The sequence below is a fragment of the Eschscholzia californica genome, unplaced genomic scaffold (assembly GCF_041429995.1).
Source record: "Eschscholzia californica isolate CP2 unplaced genomic scaffold, dmEscCali1.0.p SCAF_1, whole genome shotgun sequence".
NCBI lineage: Eukaryota > Viridiplantae > Streptophyta > Magnoliopsida > Ranunculales > Papaveraceae > Eschscholzia > Eschscholzia californica.
The window spans coordinates 19,741,581-19,762,650 of NW_028238198.1; the positions used below are offsets into that span (position 1 = coordinate 19,741,581).

General features: G+C 35.5%; 3 protein-coding genes across 3 annotated transcripts; 2 read left to right on the forward strand and 1 right to left on the reverse strand.

Moving 5' to 3' along the window:
- Positions 1-1,669: 1,669 nt before the first annotated feature.
- Positions 1,670-13,304, reverse strand: LOC147564930 (alpha/beta-Hydrolases superfamily protein). Its single transcript, XM_086651315.1, has 10 exons — positions 12,303-13,304; positions 7,426-8,571; positions 6,098-7,288; positions 5,843-5,884; positions 4,794-4,870; positions 3,631-3,715; positions 3,438-3,521; positions 3,186-3,287; positions 2,952-3,050; positions 1,670-2,053 (listed from the first exon to the last, which is right to left on the reverse strand). The coding sequence occupies exons 1-10, from the start codon at positions 13,110-13,112 to the stop codon at positions 1,943-1,945; spliced, it is 3,747 nt and encodes a 1,248-aa protein (XP_086507441.1). The 5' UTR covers positions 13,113-13,304; the 3' UTR covers positions 1,670-1,942.
- A 3,422-nt stretch (positions 13,305-16,726) lies between these two features.
- On the forward strand, positions 16,727-19,782 carry LOC147564931 (patatin-like protein 2). The gene is made up of 7 exons (XM_086651316.1): positions 16,727-16,999; positions 17,512-17,693; positions 18,045-18,231; positions 18,353-18,514; positions 18,897-19,199; positions 19,341-19,516; positions 19,632-19,782. Exons 1-7 carry the CDS (start codon positions 16,874-16,876, stop codon positions 19,705-19,707), a joined length of 1,212 nt encoding a protein of 403 aa, XP_086507442.1. The 5' UTR covers positions 16,727-16,873; the 3' UTR covers positions 19,708-19,782.
- Positions 19,783-20,077: 295 nt separating this feature from the next.
- Positions 20,078-21,070, forward strand: LOC147564932 (uncharacterized). Its single transcript, XM_086642539.1, has one exon. It carries the CDS (start codon positions 20,078-20,080, stop codon positions 21,068-21,070), a length of 993 nt encoding a protein of 330 aa, XP_086498665.1.

Below are 21,070 nucleotides of genomic sequence, written 5' to 3' on the forward strand. Positions count from 1 at the left end.
GTCCTTTACTTCCGGGGATCTGGTTTTATTGTTTTAAGCCGACCTGTCTGACTGACTAATCTGACTCGGATAACTCATTCAGCCTCACCCATCCTTACTTTGGAATTTCCCATACCCATGTGGACCCTAGGATTACTAAGATCCCAACTAATAATTTGTTTGTTTTTTTTTTTTTTTTTTTTTGGTGAACTAATAATTTGTTAATAGGGATAAAACTAGATTGACAATATCTAACTTGACTCTCCATTGTTGGTGAGAAGTGCATTCTACTGGTATACCTACTTGAATCCCCACTGATTTAGGTAGACTCAAATTCAAATTGAGAAGCTTAAATTTATTTTCGCAGACAAGAAACCCTATTATTGTCAATTAGGTTTACATAGAAAAGGCAAGATTTTAAATTTTTTTTTTTTTTGTTGAAGATTTTAAAATCTTGAAAAAATAAAGTAAAATCACATGTAAAATTATATTATATTTCAAATTCGGATCTCCTAAAAGTAAAAGGCACTTTAGATAGTCATTTTTGTACAATTGCTTTCTTACTTATTGTAAACAGTTTTTACATAATATCAGAGTGTCGTACCTCTTATCAAAAAATGTCTAACGGTTTCGAGAATTTGAACGGTGGAATTAATAAAAGGGTTATTTTTTAAATGACTCCCAATTTTGTGATGAGTTTCCTGCCTAGCCCACTACTTTAGAAAAATTACTTATATGGCCCCCTTTTTCAGTTACCGTTAACTTTTCGTTACTCTCTCTCTCTTCCATCTCATCTCCTCTCTCTGTCAAGTCACCTATCACGCCACATCATCATCTTCTCCGGCGAAGGTCGCCGGCCGACCAAATTTTCGGCCGGCGACCGTCATAAAAAAAACATTTTTCTCTCTCTAAAAGAAAAAATTTGAGAGAGAGAGAGGAGTGAGAAATTTTTTTTATGAAGGTCGCCGGAGAAGATTATGATGTGGCGTGATAGGTGACTTGGCAGAGAGAAGAGATGAGATGGAGGAGAGAGAGAATATGATTAGTTAACGGTGTTATAAAAGAATCTGAAAAAGGGAGTCATCTGAGTATTTTTGATAAAGTAAGGGACTAAGCAGGAAGCTGATCACAAAGTAGGGAGCCATTTGAGAAATAATCCTTAATAAAATACAAGATATTACAACTTGCACATCATTAATTTTTTCATTTTTAGTGACAAGAAAGTTCCATGGAGAACTGTTCTGTTTTGGGTTTAGTTGAGATTAATTTTAAAATCGAGAAGAGTCTAGAAGTATACAAAAATTTCACTTCCTGATAACATGACAAGGTTTGACCGAACTACCACATCGAGAACACCGAAATATATAATTTAAGAATTATAAATCGAGCTGAAATTTATATAAATGGTAATTGTTTTTCGGAGATTTGAATTTGGAATGTGAATACTATATGAAATATGGAGTAGTTGTTTTATACGCGCTCATCTCTTTAATGAAGTCAGATGTTATAATAAATTTTGTATTCAATTGTGTTTTCAGCTGAATTTGAAAAAAATTAAATGTGATCGAAATAGGGAAGAAAATTCGGACTCAAATTATACAAGTAAATTATGGAAACAAAGTTTAGTTCAAATTTTTACAGAAAACAAACACTGCCTAAATATTCATATGTTATTGAAAGGTATTTAAAATGAATAGGAAGATACAAATTTATTGAACATATTCTATTCCTGAATGGATCTGTAATTTATCTACAAACAATAAGGCTACAAATATTAGATCAAAATCAAATAACATCAATATCAAACCCTAACTTACTCACCCAAATGCTTTTTCCAGGATTTGGGGTTTTCTACAGCAGAAATTTACATCCTATATTGTTGCCTCATCTTTACATACATTTGAGTATTTGCAACAAAGAAAAGAAATTATGAGCAAATACCTTGTAAGTGGAACGCTAGGAGTCAAGTAACGCGATCTTTGAGTTTGAATAAGAGGTCTAAAATTTCCTTGTAAGACGGATCAGAGCGATTTACTGGTTTACAGGAATTAATATGATCGGTTGAATCCAGTACCTGTCGAAACAATCAAAGAACAAGAGTAACTTGAGCTACATATATTGTATATTATTCGTGATTCGGTTTATCAGAACATGTTTTTTTTTATAGTTACTAAAGAAGCTAGTCTTAGTTAGAAAATCCAATTGTTAAATTGTATAGTTAAATTGATATGGTAATGTCCGTGAAAATTATCTCTCGTTCGTTAAAATGCGAGACTTTGTATGTAGAATCTTGTCAATCTTGTGCGTACTCGTCAATTGCCACTAGCTGAGTAACTAGGTAGTCGGAGTAGGACTTCAACTCAAAGTTAGATGCACCTATTCAACGAGTCACTTGTAGGCCGAGTTGGCCAATTTCCAAGCCACTCGGCTCAACGATTCACATTATCCAGCTACAAGTTTATCCAATTATCCAAAAAGACTAGAAAGAAGAAAGAGAGTGAGAACTGAGAAAGTAGCAGGAAAAAATGAGAACCATATTTGGTTTGCTCAAACTAGATCTAGTTCTTCATCTTGTTTTTTTCTTCTCTCTTGCATGTATAATAACCTCTGGGTCGAACTCCATCCAGTAGGTTGGCTCAGTCAGACTATTAGGCTGTGGCCGAGTCCAGCCCAATTTCCCGGCCTCTATACTTAGATGGTTATACCGTCGTAGCAGACTTTTCTAAGTCGCAAAATTCAACACTTCGTATGTATCGCGAACGCCATTACACCTAGGAGTATCTATCATACTAAAAGCAAGATTAGCTTTCTGAGGTTAAGGGGGTCAGAACAAACTTCTCATGTGTCCTTAGGTAAAACAGGTACCTATTGGGATGGGTAAGTTTCTGGACACTTACATCACATTGTTTTTATAAGTTCCTTTCCTAAATTCCTAGTACAAAATTTCTAAAATATGATTGTTCGAAACTTACAACGAGTTCTCCAAAACCCGGATATGCTGATTCAATCGGCACAATTTCCATACGCAGGGCCCAACCTCCATAACCCTCAACTATCGGAGTTACCTTGGTCTGTAAAAGAAAGCACTTCTTAGCGTATCAAAGTCATTGAAGAATGATACAGTAAAGTTCTATTAATGATAGAAATCAGGATATCAAAATTCAAAATGCCGGGGACCCATCTGTTTTAAAAGAAATTATGGTTACCTCACTGAAACTGAGAACTTCAAGCAGCCCTTTCTTGTGAAGGTGACGAATGAAGTCGTTAAGCTCTACCAGTCTCGTAGATCCACTTCGTAACTCCCCTATCTACAAGACAGAAGGGATAGTAATAGTTATTACTCGATATTAGTTTGGCGGCATCTAGTTCGATAATCTAAACATAAATACAATAAGAAATAAGGGTGGACAATGAAAAACTTTTTGAAACCAAAGACAAAGATTTTAAAGATTACTAACACTTGGAGCTGGACGTAACACATATCCCATTCGCCAAGGCATGTCTGCAAGTTTGCTGCCAAAGTGAGGACAGCTATAGAATACCTGAAAACACATGGAGAACCACCAAAGAACCTAAGTAGGAAACGAGACAATAACTTCTTAGCTTAGGTAGGTGGGAAAGAAAACAATTACAAGTAGATAGGACACTTACAATTCCAATGGTGTTGTTAACAAGCTTATCAAGATTCTCTGTCTTGGCTTGATACAACATCTTCTTTACTACCAGGCCACCCATGCTGCAGAAAAGTTGAAACACTTTAATATAGGTCTAAATCCAACCTAAAATGCAGGTTAGTAAAACTGGAAAACATAAAAGGTGTCATTTCTTCCACTAGTATCCAAGAATGTCCACTGTGATGCTTATCGCTGTAAGTTGAATGAATAAAAAGATCAAAATTTTGGATAAACAGTAACCCGGCTTTGAAGTATAATACTCGGATCCTGACCATGAATATGAGTATGCAAAAATCCATCTCATTTATCTTTACTGATGATAACTGCTATATTAATCTAAGAATTAGGGGAAACTATATAAACTGGAAAGTCCAGTATTTGAAAGCAATTAGCTCTTCCTGGTATGAAGAGAAAATAAGGACGCAGCTGCTAAACAAAAATAGCTTAGGTGCCACTTATAATCTATCAAGATAGACGACCTATTGGAAGACGACAGCTTGCAAGATCCACAAGCAGGATCAAAATTCAAAGGTTGATCATTTACATTCCACGAATTATTTGTATCAGAATTCAGAAGGCATATCTTTCGAACTTAAAAATTCTTTTTTTACAATTCAATGCCAGATGAAAAGAAGCTAACCCTGTAATCTTAAAGGCATGTACTCTTGCCTCAACTGATAGCAGAAAGAGAGTGTAAGAAAGACGGCTACTACTCTTAGAAGTGGTGCGGTGTTTGAACCACGGTATTGAGAACGTATATTACTTCACATGTCTCAGTCTCAAAAGAGAGAAAGAGATATACATGCCCAAAAGCTCTTTTTCTTTCTCAGGAATCCAGTATGTGAGAAATTTTATACAGGGTCTCACGTTTTAAGTCAAAACATATAAGTGCAAAATGAAGAAATGAAGAGAAGAAGAAGAGTGAAAGGGAACAGAAGTAAAACATTTCACAGCCACCTAAATTTGAGCCAAGGAAGTCACATTTTAAGAAATGAAGAGAAGAAGAAGAGTGAAAGGGAACAGAAGTAAAACGTTTCACAACCACTAAATTTGAGCTAAGGAAGTAACATTTTAAGTAGGAACATGTAAGTGCCACATTACATATTCATGACATTATGAGAAATAAAGTTGAACAATAACCTGTGAGTCACAAATACAACAGGCCTGTCTCCAATGCCTGCAGCAATTAGCTTTTTCAGTAACATTGAGCTGACTTCCTGCACCGTTTTCGAAGATACAAAAAAAAGGGAGATGTCAGCAAATCTGGTTGATGTACAATGTGAAGAAATAACACAGTAAAACTATAGATACTCGATATAGAATATCATTTTGCGGGGCATTGAAGTTGGACTAACCATAGTGATAAATAGGAAAGATGACATTCTGCTGGCTTCCAGTTAACGAAAGAAACCTAACTACTTTTTGGAATAGACCAAGTTTTACTAATTAGTAATTAGGATTAATAAAGGAAGGGACATACAAATGCTAGGAGCATAGTGTGTCGATTTAACTTTCTTTTTTTCCCTTTTTACTGTTCTTACCTCTAAGGTGATAAACAATTTCAAATGGGCATACAAATTAAAATGTAATATTAGTGATAAAGAAATCTCACTGATGGCCCACACATCATTAATCAATCATGATTAACTTCTAAGTGGTGAAGCCGTAATTATCAAAATACCAACTTAGATGGTGCTGGGCCTGGGAGTGGGAGGTGTGTCAATTCCATGGAAAACCCAGTAGACCATTGCATGTGTCAATATTCATCCGTCCAACAGTTAAATATTTTCTCTTCGTTATCTGTATATTATTTACGCCTTTGTATATCTCATACAAAATTTCATGCAGGTGGATATCTATTTTTCACTATCTTTACAGGATCCTAAACAATATATATCCGAGAAGAAGAAGATTAGAAGTTTAAGGATTCAATTTTATGGGCTTCACGGATCCCAATGTTCACAAATCTAGCATCCAAAATACAATATATCCAAGAAGACCAAGATTACAAGATTACAAGATTACAAGATTAAAGATCCATTTGTCTGAAATTCATGAATTCCGTCCGAAAACAAGAATTATATCTAGCAAAAAAATTTTACAAAAGGCCAACTATTGAACACTTAGAAACAATAGATACAGTAAATCAGTTTTATAAAGATCAAATAGAGGATACAAAAAGCGCTAACCTGAAGAGGCAAAGAAGCTCCAGACCATTGAGTTAAGTTTGTCTGCAAGAATGATGAGTCAATCAATTAGATTGTATGTTCATCAGAGGGTCATAACCCGGAAACAGTCTTCGAAATTACTAGAGTTGCTATGGTGAGAGACTGATGGATTTCATTTTCTTCGAAGACAATGATGAAGGACGCAGGTTCCTGGGACCAGATTCAGGGACCTGAACACAGTTACAACATATAAAACATCCAGATACAGAAACGGACCTTGTATTTAACGGAAAACAACCGAGCATCAGGAAAATCAGTAGCAAGCCACTCCTTCGGCCAAAAGGTTCCCTGCATCCCAGCCTCCTGATCTATCTTCTCCACCAGACCAGATTTACTCATCGTCGAGGATTTGTTCTCCGTTATGCGCCAACTCTTGAAAGGACCACCACGCAGGCCATGAACAAAAACAATATCCAGTAATGGAAGCTCACTTTGTGAGCAATTCTCAGACCCATTAATAGAAGAAGATAAACTATCAGAGTTGGAATTTCCTGGAATTGCACACTCACCATTGGAAGATTCTTTATCATATGGGGATGAATCATTTCCCAAATCTGATTTTTTAGCAGATGGAGATCTACGTTGAGAATTGCTTGAATCAGTTTCATCAGGACACTTCCAGTGCGAACGTTCAGGGTTAATCAAGAATATCAGGCTATCATATTGCGGGCACTTACTATCTTGATCTCCCGAATTCCCATCGTGAGAAGTATCATCTGAAGAAGTTCTCACAATTTTCTCCGGACAAAATATATTCAGAAGTGTCGCTCTTGCATAACTTTGAGTTTTTAGGTCATTGCAACCAGCAATCTTCCCACTGGCGCAAGCATCAAGCCATTTACACCAAGCTTCATCTGCTATAATTGTCTTTCGAACTTTAGGATGAACAGAAAGGACAGTTAGTAATCGAGCTGAATGCCTGCGAACATGAGCTGTAGCAGGAACTCTGACACTTGAAGAATCATTTGCGTTAACAACAGGAAGTTCGCCAGGGGCATTTTTGAATCGTTCCTGCATCTCAAGGACCCTTGATGCATCATATGCTTCAATGGCAGCAAGCTGTTCATAATCATCACTCAATAGGAAACGCCTCAGCAAAGACAGGACACCAAGATCAGCTAATTTGTTCTGGCATGCTGAATCTTCAGCACAAACCTCAGTCAAGGCTTTGATACCCTTGAGTGTAGCTGATGCAGAATCTGCAGCATCAAACTTGCGCAAGTTATCTTTATTCATAGTTTTGAATGGCACAGCAAATGGTTCCACAGAAAGAAGATCTGCAAGAGGGAATGTATCAATGGAATCTGTGTTTGTTCCCAATTGATGCCCTGATAGATTAACAACAGCAGTAGCCAATTGTGTGGCGCTTTGTTCAGCTAATAAAGCGTTGGATTGGTCAATTTGAGTCTGCAAAATATAATCAAATAAGTAGAATATTAGTTGGATTAGATATACTATGAGCAATGACAGCAGTGAAATCAGATAATATATCCATGTTTGGAAGAGAACAATGAATGAAGTATACAAAATAGACATCTATGAACCTGCACTTTGTCAGTTTTAGGTTGAGTCTGTCCCTTGGTTGATGTAGGCTTGCTTGAAACCAGGATCTCTTTGAGAATTAGGGTTAACCATCCTTGAGAAATAGGGATGGCATATGGTCCATAGGTTTCAAGTATGTAAGATAAGATACTCATCGCTGAAGCCCTGAGGTTGTCAGAGGAGAATTTTCCGCAAACCCAGGTCAAAAGAATACTTGACCACTTTTGACTTTCTTCGAGAGACAAATGCATGTCGCCAGTACAAAGCAATTCCAAGGCCTTAGCCACTGCTTCTTGCACTTCCCCATGCTTCTGAGTCTCTTTTGCAATATTTCTCATTAAAGGTAGACCTTTATCCATTACTACCTCTTGGGCACCACGACTTCTTTCAACAGAAACCAAAAAGGCTGACAAAGCAACCCGAACCAAAGGAATGTCTTCAGTTTTACTTGCTTGGGAAATAGTAGAAAGAAGACATGAACTCCAATCAGGAACAGTATCAAATAAGGGTAAGTTATTGTCTTCCAATAGCAAACGAGCGACCAAACTCCCATGCCATTTGACAGTTCTCTCTGGCGCCATCAAGGCAGACATAACAGCATTTCCATCTTGATCAAGTTCTTGAATATGAGAACGATTAATATCTGAAGCTAATGCCCAATTCGCTAGGGCCCATGCTGCAAACGGGACAGCAACGTGTTGACACTGTAAATCATCCCATAGCCCTGGGGCTGAAAAGGAGACTGAGCTTCCTTCTGCTTGCAATTCTTGACCCTTTTGCAGCACCATAGTCGTAGGAATATATCTAACAGGTCCTACTTGATCAGCAACGTGTACAAGTCCATTTGTTCTTGAAAGCCCCAAAACAGATGTACCTCCAAGAACTTTCATGCCAATTCCTCGTAATCCTGTTCCACCGTCATCTTCACCATCATTTTCATGTGACTCCTCCAGATGCATGCCACCTTCCTCAATAACTTCAATTGCTGCTGCAATATCTCTTATATCTGCATTTACTGGCAAGGAAGGCTGAAATGATACTTTGTCTAAGCTATCACCATTCGAGGTGACAATTTCCATAATGGCAGCCACAAGCATGCTCCTACCTTTGGAAGCTCCAGAACTCTCCAGAGAACTTTGTCTAAGTTTCTATTCCAATATGAAACCAAGATCAAAACATCAAAAAAATCACAGCACCAACTAAATGGTAAAAAAAAGATAGATATGATCATTATGTGAAGAACCTTGTGAGATTTTAAGGTTTAAATTGAATTTGTAGTAAAATAGCTCAAATTATATGTTTGTTAACAATTCTAGGTTAATAAACCATTACAAAGATAAGATAATAATGATAGATAATCAACCTCTTATATCTTTTGGTCGTTGTTATTTGTCAATTCGGAACAGCACCAACTCTAATCAGAGAGAAGAAGGTACAAAAATTGTTTGAAGTAAATATGTGCTTAAGCCACTCAACAAGTAATATATTAAAAATCCTCTAAAATTCACCGTTAAGAATAACATCTATATAACAAAACAGGGAGGTTTCAAGTTGACTAGGACAAAATAAATGCTGTTGACTGGGATAAAATAAATGCATTCTCATGCTTATTGAGACAAACCCAATGCTTACTTGGACAAATACACCTACACTCAAATCATTTTTGTTTGGGTCGTTAAAACAATATCAAGGGGCGCTTGAAGAACGACCCTTTCAGCTACTATTATCATTTGTCTTCTTTTCCTATTTCCCTCTTCCTCCATTAATCATAACTGTTACTTCAAAAGACTTTCAATATTTAGTATCATTCAACTTCCATTACAACCTTTCAACATTCTATATTTCTTAGTTCTCTTCTTCCTTACTTCATTTTTCTTCTTCATTTAGATGTATTTCTCTTTTCAAAACAGTTACATGTTTTAATATGCAATTCAATTTAGCCTCCTGAAACCTATAATTCCCCATAATTTACCCCAACAATGACTACTGTTACAGAAAATGAAGAATCATATATTTCTTTAAATCATTTAATTTTTTTGCTTATAATTCTCCAATTATTCTTCAATAGTTCTCAAGATTTTATATTGCCTGCTAATTCTTCATATTATTGTGTTTTTTAGGTTTTCTGTGCTGGTAATTGGATTTTCTTCTCCAAGGTAAACTATTCCTCTTTTTCTTTTCCCAATTTCAATTGTAGTCAGTTAATAAAATGTTTTAAGAGAAAGTGATTCACTGCTAAGAAAGTATTCGCTAAAATGTCCAAGTGAAGTAATTTTATATCTAACAATTTACCACTGTATCTATCTTCCTGCGTTTGTTGCTACTTGATTCACTTTCCTTAACTATATAGAACAATTTTTAGTAATTCAAATGAAATTGTGTCTTCTTCCTAATCTTGTGTCCTTCCTCATATTAGCAACTACATTGATTGACTTGACTGAAAATTGTGTAACTACTCATGAATTATATGTAATACACTGATGCTAGCTTAGACCCCTTAACTGTTGCCACTTATGTGATGATTTCCCTTACTCGTGAAAGTCATAAAATAGAAGTTATGATCATCAATGAAGTATATATAATTGATCATCAATGCCAATCAGTACTTGCATCACAAAATTTCAACCCCAACTCTCAATATTTAAAATCTATGATCATCAAATTAGGACCAGACAAGCCACTCAGAGTTCCCTACGTTATAAATTTATTTGAAAGACCAACCCTAGAGAGCTAAGTATTACTAAATTTCTATCAGTACGCCCAATTTTTGTAAATTTATTAGTTAAGTATTAATTGGTATGAGCAAAATTACCTTCAATGAAACTTAAAAACTGAGTTAAGAAAGTATAAATTTGATCTTTGTAGACATACCCAACAGTGGCATATCACCGACAATCTTGGTTTCATGTGATGCGCTTGTAACAACACTCCCTAACAAAAGCCCAACACCAATCTCTGTTTATAAACTCTATGTGTGCCCCCGTTGTCATAGAATTTGTTCGGATGTCAGAAGCGCGGAAGGTGTTAGCATGTCATACGTGAAGGTCTATTGCACACCATGCAATTGAAAGTTCACTATCATCAGTGTCAATGTCAAGACCAGAAAACCTATCTATTATTCGAACCCGCTTACAGGTCTAAATACGTCAAAATGGCGTCGTGGGTAACATAAGCAACACTTAATGTTCATATTATTTTTATCGCTAATATGTTTTATTCCATATATGTCTCTACTATTTGTGTTTCATTAAAATAATGAATCACTTTTGCTTTCCTTTGATTTGTGGGTTGAGTTTTCCTCTCTTTGCTTAGTCATCACTTAATTTTCTCTATTACCCATGATGACATTAATACCATAGTCAATTGTTCGATATACCAATTTTCGAAGGTATGTTATATTTGAAGAATATAATTAATCTATGACTATATTTTCTATTATATTACTCTACTTAACATATTTTGCTTGTGCAGGAAGCTAATGTTGATTACAAAGAGTTGATATTCATTATCAGATTAGGGTGGTATGGAAATTTTATTTTTCTATTATGCACTACGGATTGCACTATTGCAGTAGCTTATCAAAGTGAAGTTAGAGCTTAAACCTTTTAGGTACTTGGGATAACATTCGTTAGCTTGACAACACCCAACCATAAATTTTCATAAATTGAATTTTCTTTATCTCTACATTTCTACCATGCACTCTCATGAAATTATTGGTATTTTTCTCTCTAAGCTTTGTTGTGACCTCTTTTTCTTTCTTTATCTAGAAGATGGTTATATGGATGGGAAGTATAATTGTATTCATTATCTATTTATATGTTTCACATATCATACATTGCTAAACTAATTTTGTAACTTGTGATGAAATAAGAAAAATTTGGTATCGATATGAATTAAGGAATAAACTAAGATTGAGTTCATAGTTTATTCTGCTTTTTCTAATTGGATTTATCTTTTTACGAACAAAGTATAAAATTTACAAATTGATGATGAACTAAAAAAATTGGTGACCTTGGATCAAAACTTCGGAAAAATTGTAAAAATTTGATTACATACTCGTTGACATATATAATACTGTTGAAAAAGTGATGAAAATATTTTGAGCTAATAGACGTAATTTAGAAAGGATCCAAATTTTTCATAAAAACAAAGTTAAGGATTCAAATTCTATCATATTCTTGATTCTTTTTTTTTTCTTTGAAATTTATTACGTCTATGGTGTGTTTGGACCAACTAGGGTTTTTTTTTTATTCTTGGTTAGCTCTTTCTACTTGCTAAAAAGAATAAGAATATGGTGTGTTTGGACCAACTAGGGTTGTTAACATTCAACATGTAAATAGGGAATTACAACGGTTTGCAAACTCTTTGGAGTAAGAAGTACCTAACATGGACCAAATGACTTTAAAAAATCGTAAATTATTTTCTTCCTCCACGATATTGTGATGCACAAAGTGCTTTACAATATTGTTAGTCCGTGCCGAAGGCACGGGTCATGCCTAGTAATCCAAATAACCAAGTTAATTTCTTGTGGTAGAAATACATAACCTAACTACGGAATCCCTTAAAAGCTCCAAGTTTGGTTTTACCCATCCTTCATCTCACATTTGGTCATTTACTTTGTAAATGGATGATGACCGAAGACAACTTCAAACTTCGACTACAATGTTTGTGGGATTTACAAGATAGTAGACAGTGTGCACATATACAAAATTCATCTACATTGTTACTTGCCTATCAATTCCATTTTGACCTAAATTTATCAAGTTTAGCATGCATAAAACTAAGAGTGGAACTTAAAAGGATCAAGATATACACTTTGCACTAAAATGCAGTAATTCTCCTACCATCTCTTAATCAAATTCAAAGCAAAAACACTCACCTTTTTCGATCGACTTGGCTGAAACGAATAGATAAACTTGAGAAGATAAGGAACAGCATGAGGTCTTCCAAGTACAGCTTCACAAACATTAGGATCAGAAATCAAATAAGCAAGTGCCCTAGCAGATTCAGCTTGAGTACTACAATTATCAACAGAAGAAGAAGAAGAAACAGTTTCCAAAAGCCAATCAACAACAGCACCACCACCAGCACCAACAATGGCAGACCTACGACTCTCATTTGCTGCAACAATATCAGCAAGTAATGAAGCAACCCTAAGTTCAAACCCTAATCTAACTTCTTGATTAGCTGATGACAAAACAGAACTCAATGATTTCCATAAAACAGTTGTTGCGATGGCTGTTTGTTTCATTTGATTAACAAATCTCATCATTGAATTTCTCGATTTCTCAATTGGGTGTTCAAGATCAGCATAAGAAAACCCATAATTCTTATTCTTATTATTATCATCATTCTTTAAAGAACCTTCATTTGAGGCAATAAAAGCTGTGGAAGCAATAAGAGCAGAAACTAGGGTTAAAGAAAGAGCAATTAGGGATTTACGAGAGAAATAAGAAGAGGGTAGAGAAAGAGAAGAAGAAAGGGGAAGCATTGGTGGTGAAGAATTGGGGACATGTTGGGGATTCTGAATATTGTTTGTGGATGAATACTGGGTCGGAATTTGAGATTGACGAATTGAAGAAGAAGAGAATGATGAGGTTGTACGGAAGAGAGAAGGAGGAGAAGAAGGATGAAGATGAAGAAGAAGATTACGATGGTTTCTGGTACAAAGGCGGATCATATTATTCATGGGTTTTTGGGGAAGAAGAGAAATTGATGATTGTTCATGAAAAATTTATAAAGTGGGGAAGAAGAAGAAGGAGATTGAAGTTGCAGGTTTGGAGGGGGAATTGCGCAAATGGCGGCAAAATGAGCAAGAAAACTATATTGGTGCTGGTTATTATCCGAATATTGGAAACTAGATTCGTAATCATGGGCTTATAAGAAAAAACTTGGGCTTACTTCATGGACCTTATATAAGCACCAATTTAGTGGGTATCAAACGGGCCGAGGAAAAACTTGGGCTTACTTCATAGATTTCACATAGGCACCAATTTAGTGATATCAAACGGGCCGAGTTGGGTTTGCTCGTCAAAAGTAGGGCCACGGTTGGGGACGGGCCATGGGTCTTTTATTTGAAAAAATCAGAATCTCGTACTGTTTTTCTGTCATAATGTAACAGTCATGGTTTACGGTGGTCAACATGGTCTTTTAGATTGAGATTAGACAATGAAGAAGCTACTAGAACACAACAACTTATTCTTATTGTTGATGTCAAAAATTTTCTTTCTGGTATCAGTCAGAATAGTGAGATCGTGATGTTGAATCCCGTTTTGAGTGATGAGACTGCTACATCGAATTTCGCTTTTGCTATTCTCAATCTGGGGGCGAAATCTGCAAGGACTCGGAAATCTATCTGACGCTCAAGACAGTCAGATTGTCCTTGCAACTAAAGAATTCAATGTTGAGTATACCTTTGGAGACTTACTCGATATGTTTCGCAACGTGTCCGCTTTGAGATGATTTGATCGCTTTTTAAACGTTGCTTTGACCGACTGTAGAGAGGCGTTGTTGACGAGGCGGTTAAGATCCATCGTGTTGGATTTGAAACTGCTATTTCTTTAATTTGAAGATATTAGGTTTCCTATATCATGTACCTTTGGTATTTAGGAGTTCCCTTATTCAAGGATTCTCGATAGACTATGTTTCCGAGTTTGTATATTATTTAGGAGATGATTCCTCCTTGAAAGACTCTTGAATCCCGAGTTTAATAAATACTTTAGATCCTCACATACTAGGATCTTTGATAAAATTTGGGATTAAGTCGGTAACTCCACCCCCCCCCCCCCCCCCCCCCTTCGAGATTCCGCTCCACTTACGTAGACTCCCTAGTCTTCTCGTAAGTCCCAGGAAAAAATCTAGTTGTATTTGAATCGGGTCAAAGCTGGGCCGCTTAAGACAACCGTACCGACCCCTAAATTCTGAGCGTGAGTGGCAAACGTCTTTCAGATTCAACTAGTCTATGGACTTGGTACAGGCTGACTCGTTTAGGTCTATTATTGACTTATTGACCTAAGTCAATGGATGACCAATTTTCAAATCATCACTTCGGTTCGTATGTCATTTCTCTATTGTGGTACGTCATGTTCATTAGTTAAGAATTTGTTACATGGATCCTTTTAAAGAATTACAACTTTAATACAAGAGTTAAAAATTTGGTAAAATAATAGTGAAAACTTAAGATCATAGGAGTTTGTGATGATCATCCACGGTAAATAAAATATTCGCAATAATTTTTTTTACCTACTAACAGTTTTAAAATGGGCCAAAGACATCTAAATCTCATTGGAACCCCTTTAACTCTACAATTCCGAAAATAATAGTAAAATAGATCGATAAGTTATTTCCCTAAATAAGAACCTTGTGCCTTTTCTTACAGAAGAGTCTTTCCCATCAGAAAAGGTTAATTTTCTTACCCAAGGTTTTCTCACGTATCAAACGGACCCTAAATGGAAGTTCAATATCCAACAACCTATTTTGAAGAAAATTGATGTAACACCTGCTTATTCATCTTTTATAATAAAATGAAAAATAAAACGAATGGTCAATATAGGAATTTACAAGTCACCCTCTTCATTTGGTAACTCATACCTACAATTGTTTTTATTTCACATAATTTAATTAAGTACTGCATATTATATTTTCAAGTTAGTGACTAAGGTTACTTGTTTAAAACAAAGTTAATTTAATTATAAAGGGAAATCAAGGAAGATTTTGAAAAACATTCAACTTGTGAAGTACTTCATAGAATTATTCAACACCTAGGTTAAGGTACAAGGACAGTTCTTCCATATTGCCTTGACTCTTGGGGAAAAAAAAAAAACTCATTTTCCAATACACGAAAGTGGATTTAGGTATAATTTATAAAATAACGAAGATTATTACTGGTAAAATAAAAAATAACTAAGGATTGGGATTGAATTCAACAGACATAGATGTTGTATACAAATTGAGCCCTAATTCTTTACGTTTCGTTCAACTAAGTAGATATGATACAATTTTCAAAACTATTCTATTCTTTATGAGTTCTAAAATTATCCAATTAGAATGGGCAATGTAAATGAACGAGGGTGTACCCGTGCCCTATGGACACGGACAGTATTTTCAAATGATACGCTAGGATGTATATTTTTTTTTTTCGAATTGACATAACAAATTAACAACAAAAATGGGCTATTTTTTTTTCTTTTAAGAAAAATAATATATTGCTAAAAGATATTACACCACAGTTAGAGAGGCAAAATCACAAAACATCGCAATATTTCCAAAAAAAAACCCTAAATTGTTGAATTTTAATGTGGGGTAGGTCGAGGACGACGAGGAGGTAATGTAATTGTAGTAAATACATGAGTTGTGAAGAAGGTATTTTTATTCTTATTTTATTTTACATATTTACAATAGTACATCTGGAAACGGATAGTCTCTCCATTGGAAAAGCCACCATCACCTTTTAAACAAGTAAAACAAGGGCTAATTCTTCATTAGCCATCAATATTTGGCCGATCATCACTTTAACCCTAGTTTTATCCAATTGACACATTCTATACTCAAACTCTTATATCATATTTAAATAAGCCTATAAACGTAATTAGTTGAATGACCTTTTCGGATAAACTATTAATAGTTAGACGGAATATCGTGAAAACTATGAATAAGAATACAAGAAGGAATAGGATCCACTCCAAAAGCTAAAGCTTGGGATAAACATTGCATGTCAAACTTAAAAATTTGGTTCAATTTGATATCTTCACATTCTATTTATGCTATGTAGGGGTGTTTATTAATGAGTTATTTAGTACGAAGAGTAATATGCGGTTTAATGTTTCAGCGGCAAGCACATCTAGATCTTAAAAAAATCTAACCTAGACGTTTTGTGGGATAAGTTGATTTGTCACTAGATTGAACGACTTATTAATATTCTGAAATAAATAAAAATAAAACGATAAGTTATAAAATTCAACTTTTATTGACTAAATCAATATCCCACAGGTCAATAGATAAATTTGTACGTCATATATCCACTTATTGTTAGATCCTACTGACCTATAGCAAAATTTATTGTAGTCCAGTATATAGTTTTCAAATAAATGTTTTTCTCGAAACAAAATTAATTAATAATTGGGAAAAAATTTCAAAGAAGATTTCGAATTAATTTCAACTTATGAGGTAATCTTAAGAATCATTCAACACCTAGATGAAAGGATAAAGTTCATGTCTTCCACATTGGCTTGACCTAGGAAAAAAAGTTCATTTCTTATTCCAATTTCAAAGGTAATCTTGTATTTAAGTAGTAGTACTTGTTCTCAATATTAGAAGAAAATTGAACTTGTCCTTAAACCTTGGTGATCTCCCTAGAATTGGATCCTCTTTTTTGCTTACAAATATTTCAATTCTCATAGCTTCAATTTCATTTAATTTCTAGTACAATCCATTTTTAGTGATCACTTATTTATGGAGAGAGCTAGTCTACAACCTCCTACTTATGGAAACCTAATCACCATTCTTAGTATTGATGGAGGAGGAATTAGGGGAATTATCCCTAGCACCATTCTTGCTTTCCTCGAGTCCCAACTCCAGGTAATATAATGCAATTGTGTCAAACGCATTACGCGAGTATGCCAATTTTGTAGTAATGATTGAACACATTTTGGGTCAAGTATGTTTTTCGGGTTGTTTAATTACCATCAAAATATTTCATTATTTCTTCGTATCTCTTGCACAATATTTTTGAGAAAAAAAAACCAAGTTAAGAGACAATCTATGCAAATTTAACAACAAACTTTTTTGTGCATATAAAAAGAGAATCTTGTTCGAATTTGACAACAAAAATTGCATGTATGACAAGAATCAAGTTAACAAAAAATCGTTTAGCTCGCCATATGTTTATTTGTTGCGGATATTTTAGATATATTTTATTACTGTTAGCATCTACTTATAAACGATACAAAAACCGTAACTACCTTTTCACCAACAATATGTTATCTTGGATGATTGAAAATTTTGAAACATGTAAAATTGGAATAATTCAAAAAAGATAGTTCTCAAATATATCCCATTGTCTTGGACTGCTTGTTTATCTTGATGTGCAGGAAATGGACGGTGAGGATGCAAGAATAGCAGATTATTTTGATGTGATATCAGGGACAAGTACGGGTGGTCTTGTAACGGCTATGTTAACTGCCCCAAATGAAAACAACCGTCCCCTTTTTGCTGCCAAAGAAATTAAGCAATTCTACCTTGACAATACACCTAAAATTTTCCCACAAAGGAGGTAATAACTACTCAATCAAGATCTATTTGTCTAAAGATTTGATCCTTATTACAAAACAACCTTTACCTTGAAAGCCAAAAACAACGGCCTTAGTGGTTACCACGTTGGTTTCTACGTCCCTCTAGGTTTTAGGTTCGAGATACAGATACATGCTAGGCTGTTAAATCTTGTTTGCATCTTTTTCGAAGTCAAGCCCATAATGCCCGGAGTTTCATAATAGACCGTCCGGGAAAGATGATTGACACCATATAGTCCATCTCTCTCTGTCTAATGAGGTGATCAATTGGCCATTTCCATTATAACTTTCACTAATCACAATTTTGATTTGGTTTTGGTTGGTATTCATAATAGTGGTATTTGTGGTAAAGTGATGAATTTACTTGGGATGATAAGTGGACCGAAATATGATGGGAAGTATTTACATGGAATAATAAAGGAAAAACTTGGAGAGACTAGATTACATCAAGCCTTGACTTGTGTTGTTATTCCCACTTTTGATATCAAGCTACTCCAACCTACTATTTTCTCTACTCACGAGGTATGTTTAACCAATTTTCCTCAAATCATATCATCATTGGAAATAAAATACTGTAATCAATTTTTAAGGGCAGAAAACATTGTAAGTTAATAATTGTTATGTTAATTTTACGTCTAATTAGGTGAAAACTTCGCCATCTTTGGATGCTCGACTATCAGATATATGCATTGCTACTTCTGCTGCACCAACTTTTCTTCCTGCTTATTATTTTCAAAACAATGATTCAAATGGAAATATCCGAGAATTCAACCTCATTGATGGTGGTGTCGCATGTAATAACCCGGTAAACAAATTATTGGAAATTAACTGTTAAGTTTGTGGTCATCCAACTCAAAAACCAATTGGCAATGAGTGGAGAGCACCTAGACCTTATATTCTTGGTTGTTAGATACCCTTCTCCCATGTGGGACTATTCTCACATTAGCATTTATCGTTATTCGAGCTTTGCACCAGACTAACTTAGGGTTCACAGTGGACCATGTCACCCAGACAATAGTCGGACAAAACATGTTGAATTAGTCAATGTATACACCTGGCTAGGCACGCATATGTTTGGGAAAGACTGTTGCGGATCCACGACGAGTACTAAGTGGGCCGTGTCACGACATCATGCCCCATTATAATGACTGCTAGCTAATTTACTTTTTATCCCTTCAATATTGCAGACTTTGGTTGCTATAAGTGAAGTTACCAAGCAAGTGTTCAAACAAAACCCAGACTTCTTTCCACTAAAGCCCATGGACTATGGCAGATTTCTTGTTATATCGTTAGGGACTGGTTCAGCAAAGATAGAAGAGAAATATAATGCTAAGACAGCCGCTAAATGGAACATTTTCGGGTGGTTAAGGAATGGTAAATCAACCCCGATAATCGATGTCTTTAGTCAAGCAAGTGGTGACATGGTTGATTATCACATTTCTGTTGTTTTTCAAGCTCTTCAGTCTGAATCAAATTACTTAAGAATCCAGGTACATAAAATAGCACACATCTATCTATCTATATATATATATATATATATATATATATATATATATATATATATATATATATATACTTCTTGAATTCTAATGCCACCCGATGTAAGACAATACTAATAGTGAAAATAACAGGATGATAAATTAAGTGGCACGGTATCCTCAATCGATGTTTCTACGAAGGAAAATTTGGATAATCTTGTGAAAATTGGTGAAGCGCTATTGAAAAAACCTAGTTCAAGAGTGAACCTTGGAATAGGGAAATCAGAATTTCTTCCAAATGGTGAAACAAATGAGGAGGTTTTGAAGAAGTAAGAATATTTATTTCTTTCTGTCTGAACCATTACTAACAAATTAAGTCGAATTGCCAACTAGTTCTTTTTTTATTGTTGTTCTAAATTGTGTTTATATACTCTTGGTATATAGGTTTGCCAAATTACTTTCGGATGAAAGGCGAGTTCGGGAAGCAAGATCACCTAATGTACAACTTCCTAAAGAATAAAAATAGATTATTATTATTATGGGTCTCTCACCCACATACCCGACACAAGCACCAGCCCGGCGACATCAAGGCCGACCCATGCAAACAAGATCTCCTCCATGATCTTAACTAACTTAGATTTGATAAATATCTTTTGTATCTCTAGTTGTACTTATCTTTAATAACCTATATATAGTATCAATTGTAACCCTAAATATACATAGAGAAATATCATTGAGTTTACTCATTTGTTAGTCTTCTCTTCCTCTATCTCTCTCTGTCGACCGATCACTCTCTCTCTCTCTCTCTCCATTCTTCACGGTTCTATCATAATCAAAGTGAGTTCATTCACTTCACATGGTATAAGAGCCACTTCTCTTATTTTTTTTCAATGACAACTCCAGAAGATACCACCTCTGAAACAACTATGCAAGCTCCAAACCGAGTTCTATCTCCTTATGATGTTCGTCCTTCCGACTCACCAACTACGGTGATATTAACGCCTCTACTTAGTGGAGATAACTATCCGTCTTGGTCTCGAGGCATGACCAAGGCCTTACGAGCTAAAGACAAGCTCGGCTTTGTCAATGGAACCATTCCAAAACCAACCAATCCAAACGACCTCCACTCGTGGGAACGTTGTAATGATTTGGTGGTTAGTTGGATCACAAATTCCATTGATCCCGATCTCCGTCAATCTGTCCTTTATGATGATGCTGCCTCAGACATATGGAAAAATTTATACGATAGGTTTTATCACACGAACGCTCCGAAAGTGTTTCAACTTAAAAGAGCGATTTCGTCGCTTAAACAAGAAACTTCCGATGTCTCTTCCTATTTTACTCGTCTTAAGTCTCTTCAAGACGAGTTATTGTCTTTAATGGCTATTGATCCTTGCATTTGTGGTCATGGCAAATCGATCCTTGATCGAACTAACCAGGATCGTGCTAACCAGGATCGTGCCATGGAATTCCTCCAAGGTCTTCACGACCGGTTCTCGGCTATTCGAAGCCAGATATTACTTATGGATCCTTTTCCATCACTTTTAAAGATCCACTCTCTTGTTAAACAAGAAGAGATTCAACAAAACATTGTGAACTCTTCCTTAATTGATGTTGAAGCGGCGTCTCTAGCCGTCGGCCATAACAATTCTCGGTTTGGAAACCGAGTGGATTCATTTGACAAACCTCGTCCGAAACGACCTCGTCCATTCTGTGATTTTTGTAAGCTTCATGGTCACCTTCAACAAACTTGTTACAAGTTACATGGTTACCCACCAAAGAACAAAACAGGTCCATTGGCAGCCACGGTTCTTCTATTGCTCCTGACGCAGGGGTGCCTGCAGCAACAACTATGTCACTTGATCAATACAAGTATCTATTGA